Below are 26,749 nucleotides of genomic sequence, written 5' to 3'. Positions count from 1 at the left end.
GTCTTTTAAAAATATCAATACTCCCTGCTGACACCATCAAATTGTGGAAGAGAGTTCCACATCCTTATCTCCCTGCACAGCTTTAGGTTAAACCTCTTCTCCTCCAATCTCATTGTGTCTTCTTACACTCCCTGAAACTGAAAAGCTTCGTTCCATCGCCATCATATCTCCTCTCAAGCGTCTTCTACTCTGGCCAACTTTAGTCAGAAGTGTAAGTCTATAGAAGAGTTCCTTTCAGGACTAGAGCATTGCAGGACATCAAGAATAAAACTTGAAGGAACATTGGGATTTGCACTAGATACACACCAGCAATGAAGAATGTCACAAAATTGTCTATCATGACCTCGATGTCACACTCATCTTCTAGAGCTGTAAAGAGAAAAAACAGGAAGATTACCCCGAGTACAATGATGCAATTTCTATTTTTGGAGGTCTAATTGTTTGCATTAATGACATTGATTAGTGGTCTTCAAACTGTGGCCTTTGGTTGCTTTTATATTACCCTTGAGGCGCCATTACTCCCGCTGACACCAATATAGGGACACTATATAGTTGACACAAACAATGGAGCACTCATAGGCGTGAGCACAGGGTGTTCCAGGTGTGCCTGAGCACATCCTAATCACCCCGTGTGGTGCAGATTCCCTGATACCTGATATTTCACCAAAGCCCCCTAACAGGGCTCCCCAAAAAAAGAAAAGTAAAATAGAATAAAAAAATATATAAGAACTATTGACACCACCCACTGCCCTACTGACACAAATCTGTCCTACTGACACCGTCCACTGCTCTACTGACATTGGCCCAGATTCAGTAAGCAATTGCGCCTGCGTAACCATAGTTACGCAGCGCAATTGCTGACTTGCGCCGGCGTAACGAGTTCTCCTGATTCAGAGAACTTGTTACGCTGACTGCAGCCTAAGATCTGCGTGGCAGAAGGCTCTTATGCCACGCAGATTTTAGGCTGCATTCTTGCATTGACCGCTAGGGGGCGCTCCCATTTTGGTCAGCGTATAGTATGCAAATTGCATACTTACGCCGATTCACAATGTTGCGAGAGCCCTGCGTACGCAAGTTACGGAGTTTCCGTACGGCGTCTTTAGCGTAAGGCTGCCCCTTCTAATAGTAGGGGCAGCCAATGCTAAAGTATACCCTCCGTTCCCGCGTCGTGAAATTTGAATTTCACGCCGTTTGCGTAAGTGATACGTGAATGGCGCTGGACGCCATTCACGTTCACTTTGAAGCAAATGACGTCCTTGCGACGTCATTTGCCGCAATGCACGTCGGGAAAGTTTCCCGACGGCGCATGCGCTTTACGATCGGCGCGGGAACGCGCCTAATTTAAATGATTCCCGCCCCCGGCGGGATCATTTACATTGCGCGCGCTTACGCCGGGCAATAGAGCGCAGATCTCTTTGAATCCGGGCCATTGTCAGTATTTATTCACACATGCATATGTGTTTGAGCTTTGGGAGGGCACACCCTAATGCAATAGGCTGGGCACACCTATGGGAGCACTACCCCCCCCCCCCCCCCCCACTGACACCAACAAGGATGCACTATTCCTTATTCCTCTCACTGCCTCCAATGATGGGGCACTATTCCTTCTATTGATACTAATGATGGAGCACTATTTCTTCCTAATGATGGAGCACTATTTCTTCCAATGACACCAATGGTGGGGAACCATTCCTTCCACTGAAACGACGAGGCACTGTTCTTCCCACTGACACCAACAAGGAGGCACTATTCCTTATTCCTCTCACTGCCTCCAATGATGGGGCACTATTCCTTGCAGTGACAAGGATGGGGCACTATTCCTTCTATTGATACTAATGATGGAGCACTATTTCTTCCTAATGATGGAGCACTATTTCTTCCAATGACACCAATGGTGGGGAACCATTCCTTCCACTGAAACGACGAGGCACTGTTCTTCCCACTGACACCAACAAGAGGGAAATGTTCCTCCTAGTGACTCCAGCAACGGGGCACTTTTTCTCTCACCGACACCAAAGATGGGGTACTATTCCTCCCACTGGCATCTGTGAAGGGGCGCTATTCTTTCCCCTAATATCAAAGATGAGGCATGGTTTACTCCCACTGATGACATTTTCTACTATAACTGCCCACAGTCCGGCCCCCCTAAAGTCTGAAAGACAGTAAACTGGCCCTCCGTTTAGAAAGTTCGGAGACCCCTGACATTGATGTTATGAGATTGCTTTAGGATTGACATTGGTGAGGTGAAGGGCCCTAAAATGATTTGACGCATCTGCCTTGTCTATCTCTAAGAAACATGGTGGCACATTTTCTGGGAATAAGTGACAACACTTACCAGCACCTCTAAGGATCTGTGTCAGTATATCTCCAGGAACCTCTGCCCCCTCTTGTAATATCTTCTGTCTCTTCTCAATACAGTCTTTTCCCGTTTTACGGAGAAGAAGTACAGAGTCGCGAATCTCCCGGACAATGGACCGTTTTGATGGAAGAACCTTTGTTTAAAAGCACAGACACGCACATTTATTACACTTTGGCAACTTTGGGGGGTCTATGTATAAAAGGTTTTCTTAACGAATGCGATATACCGTCTGCTTAGCTCAATGAAACGTGCTGTATTTGGCATTATATAGCCATCTCGTATGACCACAAGCACCATCTAGTGGGCAAATGTTTTTTTTTCCTGATTGGGGTATTTAAAAACAAATACCACTTTATGGCCAGTAGATGGCGCTCACAATCATATGTAATGGTTATACCGGTATCACAGAATACAGCAAGTTTGGTTGAAACGGATGTGTGTCACATTCATTAAGGACCTTTTTATATAGTAATTTAAAGTTCCAAGATTATATGCTTCTAATTTCACGAAAGCTGGCTGGCTGAGTCACGGGAGGTCTCACCTGACCCAGGGAGTCAGAGGAGCTCCACCAGGAGGTCTCACCCAGGAGTCAGAGGAGCTCCACCTAGGTCAGGAGGTTTTACTCAGGAGTCAGAGAAGCCCTAGCCAGGAGCCAGAAGGTCTCACCAAGGGGTCAGCGGAAACCCCACCGAAGAGACAGGGGGTGTCCCTTAGGGGTCAGAGGAGCCCCAGCCAAGAGCCCAGGGATCAGATAAGCCCCAGCAAAGAACAAAGACAGGATATCCCACCCGGGGGTCAGAGGAGCCCCAGCCAAGAGCCCGGGGGTCAGAGGAGCCCTAGTCAGCAGCTAGAAGAACTCACCCAGAGGTCAGAAAAGCCCCAGCAAAGAACAAAAAGACAGGATATCACATCCAGGGGTCAGAGGAGCCCCATCCAGGAGACAGGTGGTTTCATCAAGAAGTTATAGGAGCCCCAGCCAGAAGCTAAAAGACAGGAGGCCTTAACCAGGGGTCAGAGGAGCCCCAGCCAGGAGGCCTCACCCAGGGGTCAGAGGAGCCCCAGCCAGGAGGCCTCACCCAGGGGCCAGAGGAGCCCCAGCCAGGAGGCCTCACCCAGGGGTAAGAGGAGCCCCAGACAGGAGGTCTCATCCAGGGGTAAGAGGAGCCCCAGCCAGGAGGTCTCACCCAGGGGTAAGAGAAGGCCCAGCCAGGAGGTCTCATCCAGGGGTAAGAGAAGGCCCAGCCAGGAGGTCTCACCCAGGGGTAAGAGAAGGCCCAGCCAGGAGGTCTCACTCAGGGGTAAGAGAAGGCCCAGCCAGGAGGTCTCACCCAGGGGTAAGAGAATGCCCAGCCAGGAGGTCTCACCCAGGGGTAAGAGAAGGCCCAGCAAAGACACAAGAGACAGGATATCTCACCCAGGGGTCAGAGGAGCCCCAGCCAGGAGCCAAGAGACAGGAGGTCTCATCCAGAGGTCAGAGGAGCCCTTGTCAGGAGCCAGAAGATCTCACCCAGGGCTAAGAGAAGGCCCAGCCAGGAGGTCTCATCCTGGGGTCCGAGAAGCCCCAGCAAAGAACAAAGAGACATGATATCTCAGCCAGGGGTCAGGAGGAGCCCCGGCCAGGAGCCAATAGACAGGAGGCCTCACCCAGGGGTCATAGGAGCCCTAGTCAGCAGCTAGAACGTACCCAGGGGTAAGAGAAGGTCCAGCCAGGAGGTCTCACCCAGGGGTCAGTGAAGCCCCAGCAAAGAACCAAGAGACAGGATCTCTCACCCAGGGGTCAGAGGAGCCCCAGCCAGAAGCCAACAGACAGGAGGCCTCACCTAGGGGTCAGAGGAGCCCCAGCCAAGAGCCTGGAAACAGAAGGTTCCACCCAGGGGTCAGAGGTGCCCCAGCCAGTAGACATGAAGGTGCGTTATGTTGCTTGTTAACATGCGTTAGGGCAGCCCAATGAAAATCAATAGATTGCCGAGGCATCAAAACATCCCAAATACACACATATACACACACACACACAGTATCTCACAAAAGTGAGTACACCCCTTACATTTTTGTAAATCTTTTCTTCTATCTTTTCATGTGACAACACTGAAGAAATGACACTTTGCTACAATGTTGTGTAGTGAGTGTACAGCTTGTATAACAGTGTAAATTTGCTGTCCCCTCAAAATATCTCAACTCACAGCCATTAATGTCTAAACTGCTGGCAACAAAAGTGAGTACACCCCTAAGTGAAAATGTCCAAAATGGGCCCAATTAGCCATTTTCCCTCCCCGATGTCATGTGACTCGTTAGTGTTACAAGATCTCAGGTGTGAATGGAGAGCAGGTGTGATAAATTTGGTGTTATCGCTCTCACTCTTTCATACTGATCACTGGAAGTTCAACATGGCATAGAACTCTCTATGGATATTAAAAAAAGAATTGTTGTGCTACATAAAAGATGGCCTAGACTGTGTTTATTCTACAAGCATCCAGCTTTTAACAAAAAAAAAATGAAAAAAAGTTTTTATCCTTCTCAGTTTGTATTTTGCCAAGACTCACACGAACAAGGGGATTTCTCATCTCAACCATTCCTTTCATGGCCATGAGGATGGCTCGCGGGAACGGCGTCTGGTTGTCTTGTATGGTATTCAGATCCAGGTCAAATGCAACCTGCCAAATAGACGCATGGACAATATAAACATATGGACATCCATTGCATTAGGTTACAATTTCATATGGAGGGGCGGGAGCCTGACTCCCATACCCCTAACGCCATTCCTCTGTTCCACCACTAGGGTGGAGGTAGCTTACCTTGGCAATGACATCCAACGTCACCTTACTGAACATATCGTGCATTTTAACTTCTGTTTTTCCGTCCGCCATCCCTGACAGCTTTTCCACCAACTCCTCCGCTTTGTCATTGAACATTCCCATTAAACCCATCAGGAACCTGCAATAAAGGCTCAACATCAACTCTGCTTTCTAAGCTCAAAATCCTACCATTGTAGATGTAAACCATAACTGGAGGACACCTAGTCCCATGTATCATAAATACAGTAAATGCCCTTTTTTTTTCATAAAATGCGGTTTGCACAATCTCAGTGCTGCTGATCTCCTGCAGCCGCCTTCAGCCACTTCCTGTCCATGTACTCTGGCCCGGATTCACAAAGCACTTACGCCGACGTATCTCGATATACGCCGCGTAAGTGTAACTATGCGCCGTCGTATCTGTGCGCCGTGCCCACAGAACTAGATACGCCTGAAAATAGGCTTCTTCCGACCGACGTAACTTTCCTACGCCGGCGTATCGTGGGCGCATATTTACGCTGGCCGCCTCATTGCAAATATGCAAATGAGGGAGATACGTCGATTCATGAACGTAGTTGCGCCCGGCGCATAATATACGCAGTTTGCGCAAGGCTTACGTCCGGCGTATAGTTATTCCTTATCTATGAGGCGCAACTCAAGCAAAGGTATGGACCAGGGAACAGCCGTCGTATTTTCCGTCGTTTACGTAGTAGTACGTGAATAGGGCTGGGCGTAGGTTACGTTCACGTCGTAGGCAGTGATCCGTCGTATCTTAGGGAGTAGTTTCAACGTGATTCTGAGCATGCGCACTGGGATACGTCCATGCGCCGTTCGTTTTAAGTACTTCTATGACGCTTGGCCCATCATTTGCATGGGATCAAGCCTCATTAGCATGGCTCACGCCCACTACCACCTACGCTGGCTTACGCCGAGGAAACCCAGCGTATCTTTAACGAGCGAGTGCTTTGTGAATACTGTGCTTGCCGCTCTGCGCTGCGCTGGCGTAGCCTAAAAAAGATACGCTACGCCGGCATAAATATGCGCCAATGTATGTGAATCCGGGGCCATTGTCTCTGGTGTTAGCTGCACATCATGGTTAGCATTTTTTGCTATTCAGCACTGCGCTAATTTAACTGGCTACACCATACGCAAATTAAATTTGTCGTTCAGTGGTATTTGACCACCACTGGGTTTGTTTTATTTGTGATATAAATGGAAAAAAAAGGGGGGTGAAATAAAAAAAAAAAAATTCTGTTATAAAATATTAAAAAAATATATAAAAATGTCTTCATGAATTTTGGCCAAAATGCATTCTGCTACATGTATTTGGTAAAAAAAACATCAAAGAAAAAAAAATCTGAGTAAGTGTATATTATTTGGTTTGCGTGAAATTTATAGCGTCTGGTATAAACACTGGAACTTTTTTTTTTTACACCAGTAATGGCGGTGATCAGCGACTTATAGTAGGACTGTGATAAAATAGCGGCAATGTGACACTAGCTGATGCTGGCTGGGCGAGTACACTGACATCAATAGTGACCAGGCCCGTCGCTACAGGACAGGCAAAACAAACAATTGCTTGGGGCCCCGAGCTGGCCCCTATTTCCCCTTCCCAGGATGTAGCCAAGCTCTTCTTCCTTCCACCTGGAGTCCTGTCAGTCCGGCTGGGTACCATGCGTGGTACAGAAGATTCAGTTTTGTTTCCTGTTCCCGGCCGGACTGACAGGAAGTGCACTATCTGATAGGGGACTTGGGAAGAGGAGCTCGGCCACGCTACAGCGGCAGCCTACCGGGAAGAAGGGGAGGTAAGAATAGAAAAAAAATTTAGTGTAGCGCTAACGTAGGCTTTGCATGCGGGGGGGGGGGGGGGGTTTGGGGGCCCCATTTTGCTTGGGGCCCCCAAATTCCTTCAAACGGCCCTGATAGTGACACTAATACAGTGATTAGTACAGTAACAGTGTACAGTACTAATGACACTGGCTTTAACATTTAAGGGTGATCAAGGGGTTAAATGTGCGCCTAACAATGTTTACTGTGTGTATTATGTTCTGCTTTTACTAATTGATCTTGCCCTGCAGGGAATAAAAAAAAAAAAAACCTAAGATCACTTGTTAGGCTGCATTTACACCTGAGCGTAGCATCTTTGAGCGTTTTATGCACGATCTTGGCACATTTTTATGTGCGACTTGCGCTTTTTATTATTAGCCAATAGAAAAAACTATTATCTGTTGCTTTGTATTTCAGCTTTTATTATTCATTTAATATTATCGTTAGATTAGCTACTACTACTACTACTACTACTACTACTACCATCTCATAAATAAATACATTCAATAAATGAACACTAAGTAATAATAAATAATTAACCCCTAACCCTTAAAAAATAATAATATTAATAATAATAATAATAATAATAATAATAATAATAAAAATAATAATAAATAAAAAACCTTAACCCCAAACACAAAATATATTAAATATTATTCTGTTTTTTTTTTTTCCCGGGTTTGGGTGTTTATTATATTATTATTAATTAAATATTTTTTTAAGGTTAGGGACTAGACTGTTGCTCAGTGGACCAAAGTCCTCTTTTCTGTTGAAAGTAAATTTTGCATCTCATTTGGAAATCAAGGTCCCAGAGTCTGGGGGAGAAGTGGAGAGGCACCGAATCCAAGTTGCATGAGGTCCAGTGTGAAGTTTCCCCAGTCAGCGATGATTTGGGGAGCCGTGTCATCTGCTGGTGTTGGTCCCACTGTGTTTTATGAAGTCCAAAGTCAGCGCAGCACTACCAGGAAATTCCAGAGCACTTCATGCTTCCCTCTGCTGACCAGCTTCATGGAGATGCCGATTTCATTTTCCAGCAGGACTTGGCACCTGCCCACTTGCCAAAAGTACCAATAACTGGTCACATGATCATGGTATCACTGTGCTTGATTGGCCAGCAAACTCACCTGACCTAAACCCCAAAGAGAATCTGTGGGGTTTGGTCTATAAGAAGATGAGAGACACCAGACCCAACAGTGCAGATGAGCCGAAGGCCGCTATCAAAGCAACCTGGGCTTCCATACCACCGCAGCAGTGCCACAGGCTGATCTCCTCCACGCAGGGTCGATCCGCCCTATAGGCTCACTATGCAAGCCGCTTAGGGCCCCGCAAAGCTGCGGAGGGCCCCCCAAATTACTAGAGGCCCCGCTTGGTGAGAAGTAATTTTCAGCCCCTCATCCCACTTCTCCACTCGCTGGCTGCATGGGAGAAGAGGTAAAAAGTCAGCACCCCCAGCTTCTCACTTTAAGGTAAGATGTCATTTTCGACAGCAGAACACCCCCTCCCCCCCGCTTCTCAACTTTAATCTTTAATGTGACATGTCATTTTGCTTAGGGACCCCAGGGAGGTCAGGATCGGCACTGCCTCCATTCTACGCCGCATTGATGCAGTAATTCATGCAAAAGGAGCCCCGACCAAGAATTGAGTGCATACTATACTGTACATGGACATACCGTATTTATCGGCGTATACCGCGCACTTTTTTGCCCTGAAAATCAGGGCAAAATCGTGGGTGCGCGATATACGCCGATACCCGTTTTCCCGCGCCGAGTTTGAATACTGCGCCGGCATATACCGAGCGCAGTACACTCGTGTATAGTCAGGCAGTCTCGGCTCCTCTCGCGCTGACGTCCTGGACGTACAGGACGTCAGCGCGCGAGTAGCCGAGCCTGCCCGAGTGTACTGCGCTCGGTATATGCCGGCGCAGTATTCAAACTCGGCGCGGGAAAGCGGGAAACGAGCGGGGAGGACGCCGCAGAAGGACGCCGGACCCGACGAAGAGGACACCCAAAGCCGCAGACGGACGCCGGACCCGACGAGGCCGCTGATGGACGCCGCGCAAGACACCAAACTGTAAGTACAAAAATCTTTTTTTTCACAGGAATTTCGGGGGGCAAAGTTAGGGGTGCGCGCTATACGCGGGAGCGTGCTATACCCCAATAAATACGGTACTTTTCAGTAAGCCAACATTGCTGTATTAAAAAGCCTTATTTTTATTGGTCTTATGTAATATTCAAATTACTACATTTTGGGTTCTCACAAGCTGCAAGCCATAATCATCAAAAAAAAAAAAAAAAAAAAAATGCTTGAAATATATCACTGTGTGTAACGCATCCATATAAAAATATATGAGATTCACTTTTTTAATTGATTTACTAAAATAAATGACCTTTTTGATATTCAAATTTTTTGAGATGCGCCCATTGGTAATATTACTGGAGAGGGTTTACTTACGATCGGCTGAAGGCAGGATCCATCAGTCGTCTCTGCTTGTGCCAGTGCTGGTGATCCCGATCCGTCAGTAATCCTTTCCCTAAGAATCTAATGTAGGCAGAAAGCAATAGAGGCATGTTAGATGAACTCCTAGATCATAGGTGTCAAACACAAGGCCCACGGGCCGAATCCGGCCCTCCAGCCCTCCTCTGGTCCTCCTCCAGACCCCTACTTTCTGCTTTCAAACAATGCATCCAGCTTCTTCCCAGCAGCAGCATAAGGAAAGGGGGGGGTGCACTGTGATGTAAGGGAGAGTGGAGGACTCAACTTCTGATGGTGGGGTGGCTCTTGACATCTAATGTAAGGCCCCTTTCACACTGACACGTTTTTCAGGCGGTTCAGCGCTAAAAATAGCGCTGCTATACCGCCTGAAAAAATCGTGCACTGCAGGCTTCAAAGTGAAAGCCCGAAGGCTTTCACACTGAAGCAGTGCGCTAGCAGGACCGCTCCAAAAGTCCTGCTAGCCGCATCTTTGGAGCGGTATAGGAGCGGTGTGTTTACCACTCCTATACAGCTCCTTCCCATTGAAATCAATGGTAATACCGCCCGCAATGAGCCTCTAGAGAGGCGCATTTCGGGCGGTATTAACCCTTTTTCGGCCGCTAGCGGGGGTTAAAACCGCACCGCTAGCGACCGAATATCGCTGTAAATACGACGGTATATCGTGCCGCTATACTGTCACCGCACCTCCACTGCCCAATGTGAAAGGGGCCTAAGGGGAGGGGATGTGCTGGACATCTAATCTTACAGATACAACCGGTCCTTTTGAGGGCAATCATAATGCTGATGCGGCCCTTGAAATTGAGTTTGACACCCGGCCCTGTCCTAGATTGTAAGCTCCAATGAGCCAGACCCTCTGATTCTTCCTGTATTGAAACTATAAAGTTTGCCCTCATGTTTAAAGCGCTGCGCAAACTGTTGGTGCAATATAAATCCTATATAATAATAACACATTGAGCCTGGGTTGACAATTGTGCGGTGCGGGACACTGCATGCGATTCGCACAAGAATTGCACCGCATTCCTGTGCACATCACATGTGCGATTTGAGCCATACATTAATAGGGCGCTGTCCGTCCAAAGTGACTCCCGTCACAGGTGCGATTTGGATGCGGTGTGGAAACTGCGAATTCCGTGTGAACAGGACCAGACTCATTTTTTTTTATTTCCCCGACACCTGAATCGCATCGCATGGGTGTCCTCTCCGATTTTTAGTTGCGATCTTCTCTGTGCCACTTACCGTACTCCAAACAAATAGAATATATCTTCATAAAATTGGTCCTTCGGGTGCTTTGATGACATCAAGAATTCCTGAGACAAAAGAACATCCAATTAATTTGCACGTATGGGCGCTCAACCTGTGGCCCTCCGGCTGTTGCAGAACTACAAGTCCCATGAGGCATTGCAAGGCTGACAGTTACAAGCATTTCTCCAAAAAACAAAGGCATGATGGGACTTGTAGTTCCGTAACAGCTGGAGGGCCACAGGTTGAGCTCCATGTATATGGCTTTGATGACAGTTTTACAGGCCTGTATTTACCTTTATTCCTTCAGGATCAGTAACAAGTAAAAAAACCTTGTGCAAACCATTGAGACGGACAACCGGGCCGTACTTCAACACCCTGAAACAAGAAACATATCTAAAGCATATCCAAAAAAAATAAAAAAATAGAATGCATTGCAGATTACCCCTCCGATCAGGCCCGTCGCTACAGCACAGGCAAAACAAACAATTGCTTGGGGCCCCGAGCTGGCCTGGGGCCCCCAACTTCCCCTTCCCAGGCTGTAGCATAGCCAAGCTCCTCTTCCTTCCTCCTGGAGTCCTGTCAGTCCGGCCGGGTACCGCGCACGGTACAGGAGATTCAGTTTCCTGTTCCCGACTGGACTGACAGGAAGTGCACACTGAGTGCTCACATCCTTTCAGTCCGGCCGGGAACACAGGAAACTGAATCTCCTGTACCCAGTGGTACCCAGCCCGGCCCAGGCACTATCTGACAGGGAACTGGGGACCATAATGATAGACTGACAGGAGGAAGAGGAGCTCGGCCACGCTACAGTGGCAGCCTACAGGGAAAAAGGGGAGGTGAGAATAGAAAAACATAGGGACTAGGGATGGGGGGGGGGGGGGAGTAAGAACATGGGTGTAAAAAATTAGTGCAGCGTTAACGTAGGCTTTGCATGCGGGGGGTGCTAGGGGCCCCCATTTTGCTTGGGGCCCCCAAATTCCTTCAAACGGCCCTGCCTCTGATATCCACAATCCCCAAAGATAATCAGTACACTTTTTTTTACTTAAAGGGGTTGTAAACCCTCATATTTTTTCACCTTAATGCATCCTATGCATGTTATTTGTCCATTTCTATGCTGTAAGATACCTGGTTGACCCTGCCTGTTCCTGTGTCCCTCTGTGTGCGATGACCATGGTAATCATAGCTGCCGATTCATAATACCATAGCAATTTTACGTGCCTCCGTCATCCTGCTCTGTTCAGAGTCTCTCCCCCTCCCTGCCTCTCAGTTTCTAGTGTGTGAGCCATCTCCTCCCTGCCCCTCCCCTCTGGCCGCTAGTATATGTGTCTGTAAAGTTATTATTATTGGTAATTGTAATCACTAACAAGATACAGGCATACCCCGCTTTAAGTACACTCACTTTGGGAGAAGGGAGGCCCCCCCCTCTCCCCTCTCCCTGCTCTCTCTAGTTGCACCCTTTTATTTTTATTTTTTTTATTTTTTTTGTTTTTTTCCCTCTTCCCTACTTTGTATGACTTTGTGTCTTCCTAAATATTTTTTTTTTTTTTTTTTTTTTTTTTTTTTTTTTTCCCCCTGTGCTCTCTTTTGTCCCTTGCTTGGGCTCTCCTCGGACCCCTGGTTGGGGCTGTGTCCCCTCCCCCCCTCCCTTCCGGGAGGAATACCGGGAGGGGGGGGAGGCAGTCTCAGACCCCCACCCAGGGCGATCTGGACCAAGACATGGAAGACGGTTCAGAGGCCGTTAATAGGCCAAATAGGGGGGGAGGGGGGGAGGGGGGAGGAGATGGGAAGGAGAGAGGGTTGGGTGGGAGGGGGAGGGGACGGGAGGGAGGGAGGGATGGGAGGGAGGGGAGGGATGGGAAGGAGGGAGGGAGGAAACCCTATCTCACCAAAACAATCAGAAGAAAGCATAATATGAAGAAAAGAAAACAAAGATGCCAGTGATTAAATGTCTGTCCTATAACGTAAAAGGCCTTAATAATCCAACTAAGAGACATAAGATATTGAGGGAGTTGAAAAGGTATAGGACAGACATTGCCTTTTTACAAGAAACCCATCTTACATTGGGGTCAAACATAAAGATATACTCCCCCGACTACCCCAGATGGTACTATGGAGATACCATTTCAAAAAGAGCTAGAGGGATAGCAATTGGAATAGCGAAGGGGACACGGTTTGCTCTAACAGATAGAATGACAGACCCGGAAGGGAGATTCCTTTTTTTAAGAGGAAAACTGGAGGAGGAGGAATACACTCTTGTAAATATATATGCCCCGAATACCTCCCCGATGAAATACCTGTTGGGAATACTAGGGAAATTAAAAGATTTTAGGAGGGGAAAGTTATTATTGGGAGGGGATCTAAATTTCTGTATGGACCCGAAAATAGATAAAACTCATCAGACATCAGATACCCAAAACATACAACTAAAAAAGGTTAAGGAAAGCCTATATAGAAATCAATTAGTGGATACATGGAGGATCTTCAACCCAGGCCAGCGAGACTATACGTTCTTCTCCCCGGTTCATGGTAGCTATTCTCGGATCGACCACATACTGGTAGACCATAGAATGCTGGAAATGGTGGTCGAGACAAGAATAGAAACCATGACGATCTCGGATCACGCCCCCATTAGCATATCCATAAATATCTCAGGGAATCAAAAGCCCTATCAAAACTGGAGACTTAATGAGGAGCTAATAATCAAAGAGAAAAGTTTCCTGAGGGTTAAAAAAGAATTAGAAGAGTACTTTAAAACAAATGAGATTGATGGAATCTCTAAAGCAACACTATGGGACGCCCATAAGGCGGTGATAAGAGGGGTCTTGATCTCTGAGGGAGCAAGGAAGAAGAAAGAAGAGAGTAGTAAAAAGGAAAAACTTATAGGGGAGATCTTTAATCTCGAACAAAAACATAAGAAAATGGAAAAGCAACAAGATGTATACCTAAACTTAGTAAACAAGCGAAATGAGCTTAAAGAACTCTTAGATCAAGACACAAAAAGGGAACTCAACTCAATAGCAAGGGAAAGATACAGGTGGGGAAATAAAACAAGCAAACACCTTGCTCGGATGGTACAAAAAAAGAAATCCAGGAATTATATAGACAAAATTAAAAACGAAAAAGGTAAGGTCTTACATACAACAAAAGATATTGCAGAAACATTCAGAATATACTATGAAAAATTATACTCGGTAGAGCAAAAGAACTGGCAAAAAGGGGAGAAAGAAAACAAGATTACAACATTTTTAAAAGAAGCAGGAATATCAAAAATTGATCAAACGGAGGCAGAAGGGATGGATAGGCCTATCACAGAAAATGAAATTAAACTAGCATTAACAAGTTCGGAAGCAGGAAAAAGTCCGGGCCCGGACGGCTTCACAGTGATGTATTACAAAAAATACAAGGAGATTCTTCTACCAAAATTATGCCAATACTTTAATGGCCTTGGAAGGGAGTATAAATTAAGTAAAGAAGCATCAGAGGCAACCATCACCGTTATTCCAAAGGAAGGTAAAGACACAGGAAGCTGTTCAGGGTACCGGCCGATATCTCTGCTAAACACAGATATAAAATTGTACGCAAAGGTATTGGCCGGAAGAGTTAAACAGGAAATGTCAAAACTGGTACATCCGGACCAAACGGGCTTTGTTCAGGGTAGAGAGGGTAGAGACAATGGAGTAAAAACACTCTTGTTGCTCCAGAGAATGAAGGCAGTAGGGTCCCCAGGATTACTTCTGTCGATCGACGCAGAAAAAGCGTTCGACAGAGTAGACTGGGGACTTATGCTGCTGACTCTGAGGGGCATGGGGTTTGGACCGAGAATGATAGACTGGATTGCAGCCCTCTATATGTCTCCCACGGCCAAAATTAAGATAAATGGCAGCCTATCTCAAACTTTCTCAATGAAAAACGGTACAAGGCAGGGATGCCCTTTGTCGCCACTCCTGTTTGTGCTCTCTTTGGAGCCGTTACTGGCCAGCATCCGTAACTGTAAAGAAATAAAAGGTATTAAAATAGGAGAGGAGGAATACAAACTCTCTGCCTTTGCAGATGACGTCCTCTTCTATTTGGATAAACCCAAAACATCAATCCTAAGCCTATTAAATCTATGTAGAGACTACGGGGAAATTTCGAACTTTAAAATAAACCCCACCAAAACGGAGATTATGAGTATAAATATAAGTAAATGGGAAGAGCAATTCTTGAAAGTGAAGTACCAGTTCGCCTGGGTTAAAGAACTCAAATATCTAGGGATATTGTTAGCAAATTCTATAAAAAAAATGTATAAGATAAATTTCATCCCCCTATTGAATGAAATTAAGACAGAAACAAAAAGAGTGGAAAATAGAGCAATATCATGGATAGGACGAATCAATTATTGCAAAATGGTTATTTTACCTAAAATCTTATATAAATTTCAGATGATTCCCATAGCCCTCCCGAGAACACTATTTTCGGCACTAAAAAAATTAATTATGAATTATATATGGAGAAATAAGAAACATAGGATATCACTCCAGACCCTAAAACAACCAAAAAAAAAGGGGGGTCTAGCGGTTCCGGATATTAAAGGATACTATGATGCGGTGGTAATAACAAGGGTGGTGGAGTGGGCTAGAGCCAACAAAGAAAAAAGGTGGGTAAGTTTAGAAATTGAGTTAGCACAGGCGAGGTTGGACAAGATAATTTGGAACCCTCCCCAATTCAGGACACTAGATAAAAACGCACATGAAATAACAAAAAATGCACTTAAAATATGGGACAATGTTTATAAAAAAACGCAGAAGGAATATAATTCACCTTTAATAGCACTAAAAGATAACGATTATTTCGCACCAGGTAAAACACAAGTAGGGGGTAATTGGATTAAACAGGACACGGCACAATTAAGGGATATAATGAAGGATGGCCACATAATAACACTTCAGGAGTTAAAACTTAAAAATAATTTAATGGAAATTAATGAATGGAGGTACCAGCAGCTTAAACATTTTATCCAGGATCTCCCCGGTCCGTTGAGAGCGGGAGATCAGCTAGTAGAATTAGAAAAAATATGCTCCACGGAAAGATCTAAAGGAGTTACCTCAAAGTTATACAGGATTATATTGAAGATGGATGAGCGGAACGTACCTCCATACATTGAAAAATGGGAAAGGGAGCTAGGAACACAGAGGGATAGGGGCACAATAGATAAAATGTTGGCTCTGACACACTCTTCGGCGGTAGATAGTCGTACGGCGGAGATGTGTTTTAAATGCATATCCGGATGGTACATGACTCCGGATAAGCTAAAAAAATTTAAAGAAGAACAGACAGGAGAGTGCTGGAGGGGATGTAGATCACCAGGAAATATGGCACACCTCTGGTGGGGATGCCCCAAGGTTAAGAGGTATTGGGAAAAAATTTTGGCCTGTGTGGAAGAGATCACAGGGAAAAAGATCAAGATGGACCCATGGGTCATCCTATTCCATGGGGGGGAGGAAGGTATAAAAAGCTATAGGAAAACGCTCGTGCCACATCTACTCAATGCTGCTAAGAGACTTATTCCAAGGAAGTGGCAAGAGGTAGAGTGCCCCTTAATTTGGGAGTGGATAGATGCGGTTGAAGAAACTTATAAAATGGAAGAACTAAAAGAGGCTATAGAGGGTAACAACATTTTACAAACCACGAAATGGGATAAATGGAGGACTTTCAAGAAATCGTGGAGCCACGCAGAAAAATTAAGGGTAGATACTTAAAAGATACATTAGGAGAAAACTAGAGAGAACTAGAGATATAAGAGATTGTTTAAGGTGAGATAGGGGGGATGGGGGGGGGGGGGAAGGACCAGGGGGGGATAACGGAAATTATAATTACTTTGTGCCTCATAAATATGAGGAGTGATATTTAATAAATAACTATAATATATTCTCATATTAAAAAGGAAAAAAAAAAAAAAAAAAAAAAAAAAAGAAAGGGGAATAAAAAGCAAATTTCCACACAAAAAGAAACGACACTCATGATGCAAAACCAATATAGAGATGCAATGGGCTGGTACGCAGAACATGAGCATATAATACACACTCTATGAGGTTGAGTCTGAAGTGGAAAGAAAAAAAAAAAAAAAAAAAAAAAAAAAAAAAGTACACTCACTTTACATACACTCGCGACTAAGGACATACCCGTGAGTGTATGTAAAGTGCCTTACAAGCATTATACAGATGTTTTGCAGCCGCAGTAGAAGGAGCTGAAGCTCAGGGAGCATAGCTCGCCCTGTTCCAGTGTGCCCCTGACACCCCCACTACAGCCCCTGAGACCTTAACTACAGCTCCTAACACCCCCACTACACCCCCTGACCCCCCCACTACATCCTATAAGTGAAAAAATATATTGTTTCACTTTAAGTACATTTTCGTTTTACATACATGCTCTGGTCCCATTGTGTACTTAAAAGTGGGGTATGCCTGTATACTGTGCAAAGTCTGTTTTTTTTTTTAAATCATACAGCTAAATACCTTCTTTCCCAATGCCGGTGTGCGCGGTCACGTGACCTCCCGGCTGATGTCAGAGGGGAATTTCAGCCCCTCCCGCTGTAGTCCTCAGAGCAGGGAAGGAAAGTGGCGGGCTGTCATGTGACCGCAGACCGGCCCCACAATAATTTTCATTACATCAAACTTGCCAACTGTCCCGGATTTGCTGGGACAGTCCTGCTTTTTACTAAACTGTACCGATATAGTCGTGTCCCGGGAAGCATCCCGGAACCTATACTGTGCCCTCCTGATCCCAGTGTTGTGCCCTCCTGACCCCTCCTGTACTGTGCCCTTTGTGTTGACTAGTCTTTGATTTATGGAATGCTTTTCTTTTGTAAAATGGATTTTATTGAAAGTACTAATAAATATATGTTTAATTCTATCAACTATTTATACTTTATTTCTTGAAAGTAGATGTGTAAATTGGGGCAACCTGGTGGGGCCCCAGTGCATTTCTTTGCCCAGGGGCCCATGGTGCTATTAAGACGGCCCTGCCTTAAGTAGTTAAGATAAAACACCTTCTGACTTTTCAGGTACGTTGATTTTATTTGAAAATTACAGTCACATGACTAAAAGAAAAATTATCTTTATCCTGGTGTTAAATCTTGGTGAATTGAGCCTATAGGGCGAGGGTCAGCATGCAACCTTTTCCTCCATGTACAGCCACTAGACAGCTGGCATTCCAGTGAACAATAGCGCACTGTTGCCGTATAGTTAATTTAACATTTTGCATTCAAAGTTGTATGGATATTGACAAGGTAAACTCATTATTAGTACATCAGCAGGTGCACACACAATGGGCCAGATTCACAAAGAGTTACGTCGGCGTATCAGTAGATACGCCGTCGTAAGTCAGAATCTGCGCCGTCGTATATTTAAGCGTATTCTGGAAACCAGATACGCTTAAATTAGGCTAATAAACGAGCAGCGTAAGTCTCCTACGCCGTCGTATCTTAGGGTGCATATTTTTACGCTGGCCGCTAGGTGGCGCTTCCGTTGTTTTCCGCATTGAATATGCAAATGAGCAAGATACGCCGATTCACGAACGTACGTACGCCCGTCGCAATTAGTTACGCCGTTTACGTAAAGACATACGCCGGCGTAAAGATAAAGCATGTCTCTAGGTGGCGCAGCCCATGCAAAGTATGGACGTCGGAACAAGCGTATCTTTTTACGTCGTTTGTGTAAGTCGTACGCGAATAGGGCTGTGCGTAAGTTACGTTCACGTCGTAGGCAGTGTTCGACGTATCTTAGGCATTCTATCCGACGCATGCGCACTGGGATACGTCCACGGATGTGGGGTCATGCTTTATTCACATAAAACACGCCCACCTCTTCCCAATTTGAATTAGGCGTGCTTACGCCGGCACATTTACGCTACGCCGCCGTAACTTAGGACGCAAGTGCTTTGTGAATACAGCACTTGCCTCTCTAAGGCCCCGTACACACCATAGAATCCATCCGCTGAAAAATCCCAGCGAATGGGTTTCAGCGGATAGATCCTATGGTGTGTACACTCCAGCGGATCTGTTTCCGCGGATATTTATCCCCTGGGATGGATTCCAGCAGATCGAATATTTGCTGACATGCCAAACAAATCCATCTGCTGGAATCCATCCCAACGGATGGATCGGCTGGTCTGTATAGACTCACCGGATCCATCCGTCCGAAGAGATCCCCCGCATGCGTCGTAATGATTCGACGCATGCGTGGAATTCCTTGTATGACAGCGTCGCGCACGTCGCCGCGTCATAATCGCGGCGACGGCGCGACACGTCATCGCCAGAGGATTTCGGCGCGGATTTCAATGCGATGGTGTGTACACGCCATCGCATAGAAATCCGCGGAAATCCTCGAGAGGATTTATCCGTGGAAACGGTCCGCTGGACCGTATCCGCGGATAAATCCTCCCGTGTGTATGGGACCTTACTTGCGGTGGCGTAGCGTAAATACGCTACGCCGGCTCAAACATACGCCGCCCTACGTGAATCTAGGCCAATGTTCATATCTACTGTTAACATGTACTGAATATTACATTTCTCATGTAAAGAGCAAATTGAGTACTGTCTGTGATACTTTTTTTTATTTGCATCAACATACAATTTTTCAGGACAAGCTTTCGGGTTGTTTCTCCTTCTTCAAGGTCCAAGCAGCCGCGACCTTCACCTACAACAGGTAAGAACCCAGGCCACCGTCACCATAGTCTTGTTGATCCAGGGTCCATCCGATCGCCTCTGAGGGATCAGGAAGGAATTTTTTTGCTCCCCCGCTGCAGCATATTGGCATCGCCTTCCTCTGGATCAACCAGGAGGGTTAGATTGGGGGCCCACCGCACCGCCACCGATCATCAGCATCAGCACGGTTCATCAATCAGTCACCACCGTAGCTAGCCACCAATTGGTGGTAACCGTCACTAACCACCAGACTTTTTCACCGCAAACCATCTCGTCATCGTCAACGTTTTCTTGGGATCATGCTCAACCTCAAATATTCAGCAAACACTATTCAGGGCCTAAGGAATACCGCCGCAACTTTACCAGATACCATTCAAAAAATACTACAGAGAGAACAACTGTTAAAGAAACCATTGACGACCGACCATCAAAAACAGGAAGGCCCCATCACATTTACAGCATCTATCATGCGCCCTGATCAACGCAAGATCCGCAGTCAAGCATTAGACAGAAAATCCACGCCTTCATCGCCCAAGACAACTTAGACTGCCTCTTCATTACGGAAAGCTGGCCAACATTGGATTGCAACACCATTCTAGGAGAACTTGTGCCAGAGAATTATGGTGTCATAACCGAAAACAGACATGGGCAAGTCTCACCTCGCGCTCACCAAACCAGACCTACAGAGATCATTGCCGTTCATGGAAACGCTTACTCGATCGTGTCAGAACGCGGTGACGTAAAACACAACGACGTGCTGAAAAAAAAAACGAAGTTCAATGCTTCCAAGCATGCGTCGACTTGATTCTGAGCATGCGCAGGTTTTTAACCGATGGTTTTGCATACTAACGATCGGTTTTGACCTATCGGTTATCAATCCATCGGTTAAATTTTAAAGCAAGTTGACTTTTTTTTAACCTATGGTTAAATAACCTATGGGGCCCACACACGATCGTTTTTTTTGACCGATGAAAACGGTCCTTCAGACCGTTGTCCTCTGGTTAACCTATCGTGTGTACGAGGCTTTACTGTGCTATAGACCGCCAGGACCAAAGACGCATCTCCTGACATCACTGACTAAATTTATCTTGACGTATACATTCAACACCAAGGATCCCATTGCCAAGGCCTGCATTGACCAATTAGAAGGACTAGGTATACAGCAACGGATAGGGGTACCCACGCATGTATCATGTATCAACAAGCTCAGGGGTCCCACTGATTCGTCATTATGGTGAGTTGAATGATTTCATTCTATATTACAATTTAATAATAGAAACAATGCGCTTAAGCCTAGGTTCACACTGCTGCGAATTCAAAATCGCGGTAAAATGCGCGATTTTACCGCGATTTCGCGGCCGCGATTTTGCCGCGATTTCGGCCGCAATTTAATGTAAATCGCGGCCCCGAAATCGCAAAAAGTAGTACAGGAACTACTTTTTGAAATCGCAGATGCGGCGTCGCACTGATTAGGACAGTGCCATTGCCGACAATTGCCGCCGATTTGAGATGCGATTTGACATGTCAAATCGCATCTCAAATCGTTCCAAATCGTACCCAGTGTAAACCAGGGCTCAATCATCCTGACACCATAACAACCCTGGTGCCGGGATGATTGAAGCGCTAACACCAGGTGTTTGGAGTATCTTTATCTGTTCATTGTTAAACTTTCTGGAATACACATATTTCTATTGGTGTGTGCGATCTGTGCCTGCTGTCCCTCCATCCCTCATTCCTTCCTTCTCTCTCCCCTTCCCTCCCTCCCTCTCTCTCTCTCTCTTTCTCCCTATCTCTTTCCCCCCTTTCCTTCTCCATCTCTCATTCATCTCAGACTCTAACCACACCCCTTTGAGCCACGCCCATTTAAGACACTCCCACCGTTACGTGTAAACCACACCCATTTTCCGGCAAATGACGATCGCCACATTGTTTTCCCCTTTTACTAGGCCACACCTACAAATGCATGCCCAGCCCCCTAATTAGAATAAGACTCCGTCTACAGCCAAAAAAGTGTCCCTAAATGTATTTATTTTAAATGTTGGCAACTGTGGTGTACACTGTATTTCTGGATGCATATAAATAATTAGCCTCTTAGTAAAGGACAAGCAGTCTTATTACTAATAGTACCATCATCCAACAAAAAAAATCAACATTTAATAAAAAATAGGGCGTTCATTTATTTTGTATATTGCTGTCTATTTTTTTTTTTTTTTATGTAATATTAATAAATGTATAACTTTTTATGTATTTACTCTTGTTGAGTTTACCTACTCACTTTGTACAGTAATAGTCCAATTGCCCCCCCACCCCTTTTCTTGGTCTTTCGTGTACTATAGCTACATTTGTTTTTAAGTACTTTGATGATTTTTCCATCAAGTTTTGCAACCTTTCGAAAAAAAAATATAAAAAAATTGCATTAGCAGCCCTCCTTTCTCTAGAAAAATTGCCTTCTGATGGCTTTAACACTAGACATTTTTATATATGTACTTATAATGACATTGTGTTGGTTGCCCCCTTTTTTTTTATGGAGTTTCTTTCATTGGCCAGGACTTTTGAGCAGTCACTATGGGTGACTGGTTGCTCGGGGTCTGATTCCTGCTGACGTCAGGGTGGTTTCCTCCACCCCAGTTCTGTGGGGTTCCATTTGGTGTGGTCCCCCCCACTCACTTATCTCCATCTAGGGACGCTAGACCCTTTTGGTGGTAAGTTGCCTTCTTTTTTCATTTGTGGACCTGCCAACGGGTGGGCCAATTTCAAATGAATTTATAATTGTTGCCTTCAATTGGTAATTTTTGTGTTTTCCTTTACATTTACTAGTTGGATACTATATTAAACAAACCACCCCTGATGAAGCCTCAAGGGCGAAACATGTTGGGACCCGTATGAATCTCTTGGCCTTCATTTGCTGTAACCACCATTCTGGAATCATCCTGCTACAAACTGACCTAGTGACAATGTTCTCTTCCTTTTTATTGACTTTTGTATGATGAAATAATATAATTCTAGATACGTGGGTCTTCCATTGTGTTTAATCTATAATTTAGTAGGCACCGCTATAGTCCCGTTTCTTCTTTGCTGTTCCTTAATTATTTAATTTTGGGATGAGGTGCGTGATACAGGGTGTCTACCTATAGCCAAAACCCTTCGGCCCGATTTCAGAAAGGAAATACGACGGCGTATCTCCGGATACGCCGTCGTAACTCTGAGTTGCGTTGTCGTATCTATGCGACTGATTCATAGAATCAGTTACGCATAGATTTCATTAAGATCCGACCGGCGTAAGTGTCTTACACCGTCGTATCTTAGGCTGCATACTTACGCTGGCCGCTAGGTGGCGCTTCCGTAGATTTACGCGAGGAATATGCTAATTAGGTAGATATGCCGATTCAGAAACTTACGTCCGCCCGGCGCATTTTTTTTTTACGTCGTTTACGTTCGACCTTTTCCGGCGTAAAGTTACCCCTGCTATATGAGGGGTATCCTATGTTAAGTATGGACGTCGTTCCCGCAGGAAATTTTGAACATTTTACATCGTTTGCGTAAGTCGTTCGCAAATAGGGCTGTACGTAAGTTACGTTCACGTCTAAAGCAATGACGATTTGCGGCGTAATTTCGAGCATGCGCACTGGGATTCTTTCACGAACGGCGCATGCGCCGTTCGTAAAAAACGTAAAATACGCGGGGTCACAAAAAATTTATATAAAACACGCCCACATCATCCAGATTTGAATTAGGCGGGCTTACGCCGGACCACATACGTTACGCCGCCGTAACTTAGGGCGCAAGTTCTTTCTGAATACGGAACTTGGGCCCTAATTTACGGCGGCGTAATGTATCTGCGATACGTTACGCCCCTCGATAGATAGGCAATTCTATCTGAATCCGGGCCTTAGTCTTATTACTAATAGTACCATCATCCAAAAAAAAAAAAATATCAATGTTGAATAGATATAAGGCATTCATTTTTATTGTATAACGCTGTCTGTGTTTTTATTTTTTGATGCAATATTAATAAACGTATAACTTTTTATGCAATTAATCTTGTTGAGTTTACCTACTCACTTTGTACCGTAATAGTCCAATTGCCCCCCCCCCCCCTCTTCTTGGTCTTTTGGGTTGGGGGGACCCTCAAGCACTATTGATGGATGCATGTAAAATGTACACAAATATTACATGTGTATAGTGTACGGACAGCTAAAAATACAGGATCTGCCAGGGGCGGACTGACAACTCATGGGGCCCCCGGGGAATAGGAGATTATGGGGCCACACAGTGTATACACACACACACAGAATACACACACAGAAAAGGTACTGGAGAGGCGGGGCAGCTATAATCTTGGGATAAAAAAAAAAAAAAACACATATTTTTTACATACTGTCCCTGGTGTTACTGAGGCTGGCAACCTTGATGGGGCCCCCTAGTGGCATGGGGCCCTCGGGCAGTGCCCGAGGGCCTGAATGGTCAGTCCGCCTCTGGGATCTGCCCACTTCTGCCAACAAGATCCTGTGTTATACTGTCATGGATATGCAATAGTCTGGCAGCTTACCTGTTTCCATCTGTCCATTAAGAGGCCTGACTCTGTTCTGGTTACCTTCTTATCTCCTCTCCTTCCTGTATGGCCCAACCCAGGCCATCCCAGGAAGTCTATATTAACTGTTGCACTACAGGTCTGCAGTGCTGTTCAACAGTGTTGTTTGCTTTAGTTCCTGTCTGCAGTGTGCTACGATTATCTTCCTGTGTACCGTTTTTGGCTTGTCCCTGACTTCTCCTGTTTGCCTGTGATCTTGACCTTTTGCCTGTCCCTCGGTTACCCCTGTCTGCCTGTTGCCCCGACCTCGGCTTACCCATCACTACCGCTTGTCTGCTTGCTGCTTCCCCTCTCTCCCTGCGGAGCGTGACCTAGGGGATCCCAGGGGTCGCGACCTGGATCCAGCTGCGGCAAAAGCCACCCTCACCACTAGAGGCTCTGGTGAACACAAAGCTGGGTCTTAGACTACGCGCCCTGGGCGATCTTGGGTTCACACTTCCTCTCTTATTGCAGCAGTCGGTCATAGGTTTCACTACCCTGTGGTGCATCCCTGACCCCAACGGGGTGCACTTGTCACCTGGCCACATGTGACCTGACATATACGTTCTAAAATAGTTACTCTAATTTTTAACTGAAAGCCCCCAACCCCCCCAGTGAGCTAATCACAAGACATAGAAAGAACTTTATATTATAGAAATATCTGAAATATTTACCAGTCAAGGAGACAGTCATAAACAAGTCCATTGGCCTTGGTCACTTTCATGAATGTCGGGGAATGACCCATGAAGAAGCTGTAATAGAGGAAACATGTTCATTGAGAAGGTAAAGGGTCTTTGCTCTTTACATGAGAAATGTAATATTCAGTACATGTTAACAGTAGATATGAACATTGTGTGTGCGCCTGCTGATGTACTAATAATGAGTTTACCTTGTCAATATCCATACAACTTTGAGTGCAAAGTTTAAAATTAACTATACGGCAACAGTGAGCTATTGTTCACTGGAATGCCATCTGTCTGGTGGTTGTACATGGAGGAAAAAGGTTGCATGCTGACCCTTGCCCTATAGGCTGAATTCACAAAGCTTTCACACCAGGATAAGGATCGTTTTTCTTTTAGTCATGTGACAAATCAACGTACCTGAAAAGTCAGAAGGTGGTTTTATCTTAACTACTTAAGGAGTGGTAGGATTTGCCCCCTTAAAGCGGAGTTCCACCCACTTTTGAGAGGTGGTCTTAAACTGAAGACCACCCCTCATTTATATATATATATTTTATAAAAGTACCTTCTTGGAAGTACTAAGTGTACTTCCGTTCCACCCAGGCTGCGGCGCAGGACGTCATGTGCCCATGTACCCCCCCAGCTGTCTTTTGGTGTGTGTGTGTCTCCCAGAAGACAAGCTGGCTATTCACAAAGCACCGCTCGACTCGCGCAAGCGCAGCAGGAAACCAGCAGGAATGGTGGCGCCTGCACCTGATAGCTGCACACTGCAATGTCGGCCCCCCGAGGCCGATCAGTCGATTGGATCGGGCGCCGGCGCTGCCATTCCAACTAGGGGGAAACCTTGCGGCTTCACTGTCAGCTTCCTACTGCACATGCGTGAGTCACGTGGCGCTTTGTGAATGGCCAGCTTGTCTTCTGGGATACACACAGGTCCCAGAAGATAATGGGGGAGCCCGCCACAGAAGAGGACGTGACGCCGTGGCCTGGCTAGATCGGAAGTACACTCGGTACTTCCAAAAAAGTAAAAAAGCTAAACAAATAAAAAAACAAAAAAACACACATATTTAATATCCAAACGAGGTGTTGAGAGGTGGTCTTTTGTTTCAAAAGGATGAACCTAGATCTGCAGATGAAGTCAATTTAACCCCTTCATGCCTAATCCTTCCGACTTGTTGCTTACAAGGTAAAAATCTATATCTATTTTTTTGCTAGAAAATTACTTAGAACCCCCAAATATTTATATATTTGGGGGTTCCAAGTAATTTTCTAGCAAAAAATAGATATAGATTTTTACCTTGTAAGCAACAAGTCGGAAGGATTAGGCATAAAAGAGTTATAGTATTTTTTTTAGCAGAGACCCTGGAGAATAAAATGGCGACCGTTGCAATATTTTATGCCACACTGTAATTGCGCAGCGGTCTTTCAAATGCATTTTTTTTTTAGGAAGAAATGTACATTCACAAATAAAATAAAAATAAACCAGTGTAGTAAGTCCAATTTCTTTTTGTATAATGTGAAACATAACGTTACACCGAGTAAATAAATACCCAACATGTCACGCTTTAAAATTGCGCACACTCGTAGAATGGCGACAAAGCACGGTACTTAAAAATCTCCATAGGCAATGTTTTAAAAATTCCTACAGGTTACCTATTTAGAGTTACAGAGAATATCTTTTGCTAGAATTATTGCTCTCGCTCTAATGATCGTGGAGATACCTCACATGTGTAGTTTGAACACCGTGTACATTTGCGGCCGCGACTTATGTATGCGCTCTCTTCTGCACATGAGTACGAAGGGATGGGGCTCTTTAAATTTATTTAGAATATGTAAATGACTAGATACGCCGATTCACGAATGTACGTGCGCCCGTCGCAATTAGTTCCGCCGTTTACGTCAGAGATACACCGGCGTAAAGATAAAGTTGCTCCCTAGGTGGCGTTTCCCATGCAAGGTATGGACGTCGGAACAGGCCTATCTTTTTACGCCGTTTGCGTAAGTCGTACGCGAATAGGGCTGTGCGTAAATTACGTTCACGTCACAGGCATTGAGCCGACGTATCTCTGGGCGTAAATACGACGTGATACTGAGCATGCGCACGCA

At 45.4% G+C, this 26,749-nt stretch overlaps 1 protein-coding gene across 1 annotated transcript in view; it reads right to left on the bottom strand.

Moving 5' to 3' along the window:
- Positions 1-26,749, bottom strand: part of LOC120920042 (cholesterol 24-hydroxylase-like) — a 43,544-nt gene that overhangs the window by 12,781 nt on the left and 4,014 nt on the right. Inside the window, exons 2-9 of the mRNA XM_040331954.1 lie at positions 24,638-24,715; positions 11,004-11,085; positions 10,705-10,775; positions 9,427-9,513; positions 5,152-5,290; positions 4,900-5,010; positions 2,336-2,492; positions 307-369 (exon numbers count right to left, since the gene is read on the bottom strand). Coding sequence (XP_040187888.1) covers positions 307-369; positions 2,336-2,492; positions 4,900-5,010; positions 5,152-5,290; positions 9,427-9,513; positions 10,705-10,775; positions 11,004-11,085; positions 24,638-24,715 — 788 coding nt within the window. The remainder of the gene's footprint in view (positions 1-306; positions 370-2,335; positions 2,493-4,899; positions 5,011-5,151; positions 5,291-9,426; positions 9,514-10,704; positions 10,776-11,003; positions 11,086-24,637; positions 24,716-26,749) is intronic.

Source organism: Rana temporaria, chromosome 13 (genome assembly GCF_905171775.1).
Source record: "Rana temporaria chromosome 13, aRanTem1.1, whole genome shotgun sequence".
Taxonomy (NCBI): Eukaryota; Metazoa; Chordata; class Amphibia; order Anura; family Ranidae; genus Rana; species Rana temporaria.
The sequence above is the reverse complement of the archived record's forward strand: the minus strand, read 5'-3'. Positions and strand labels throughout refer to the sequence as shown.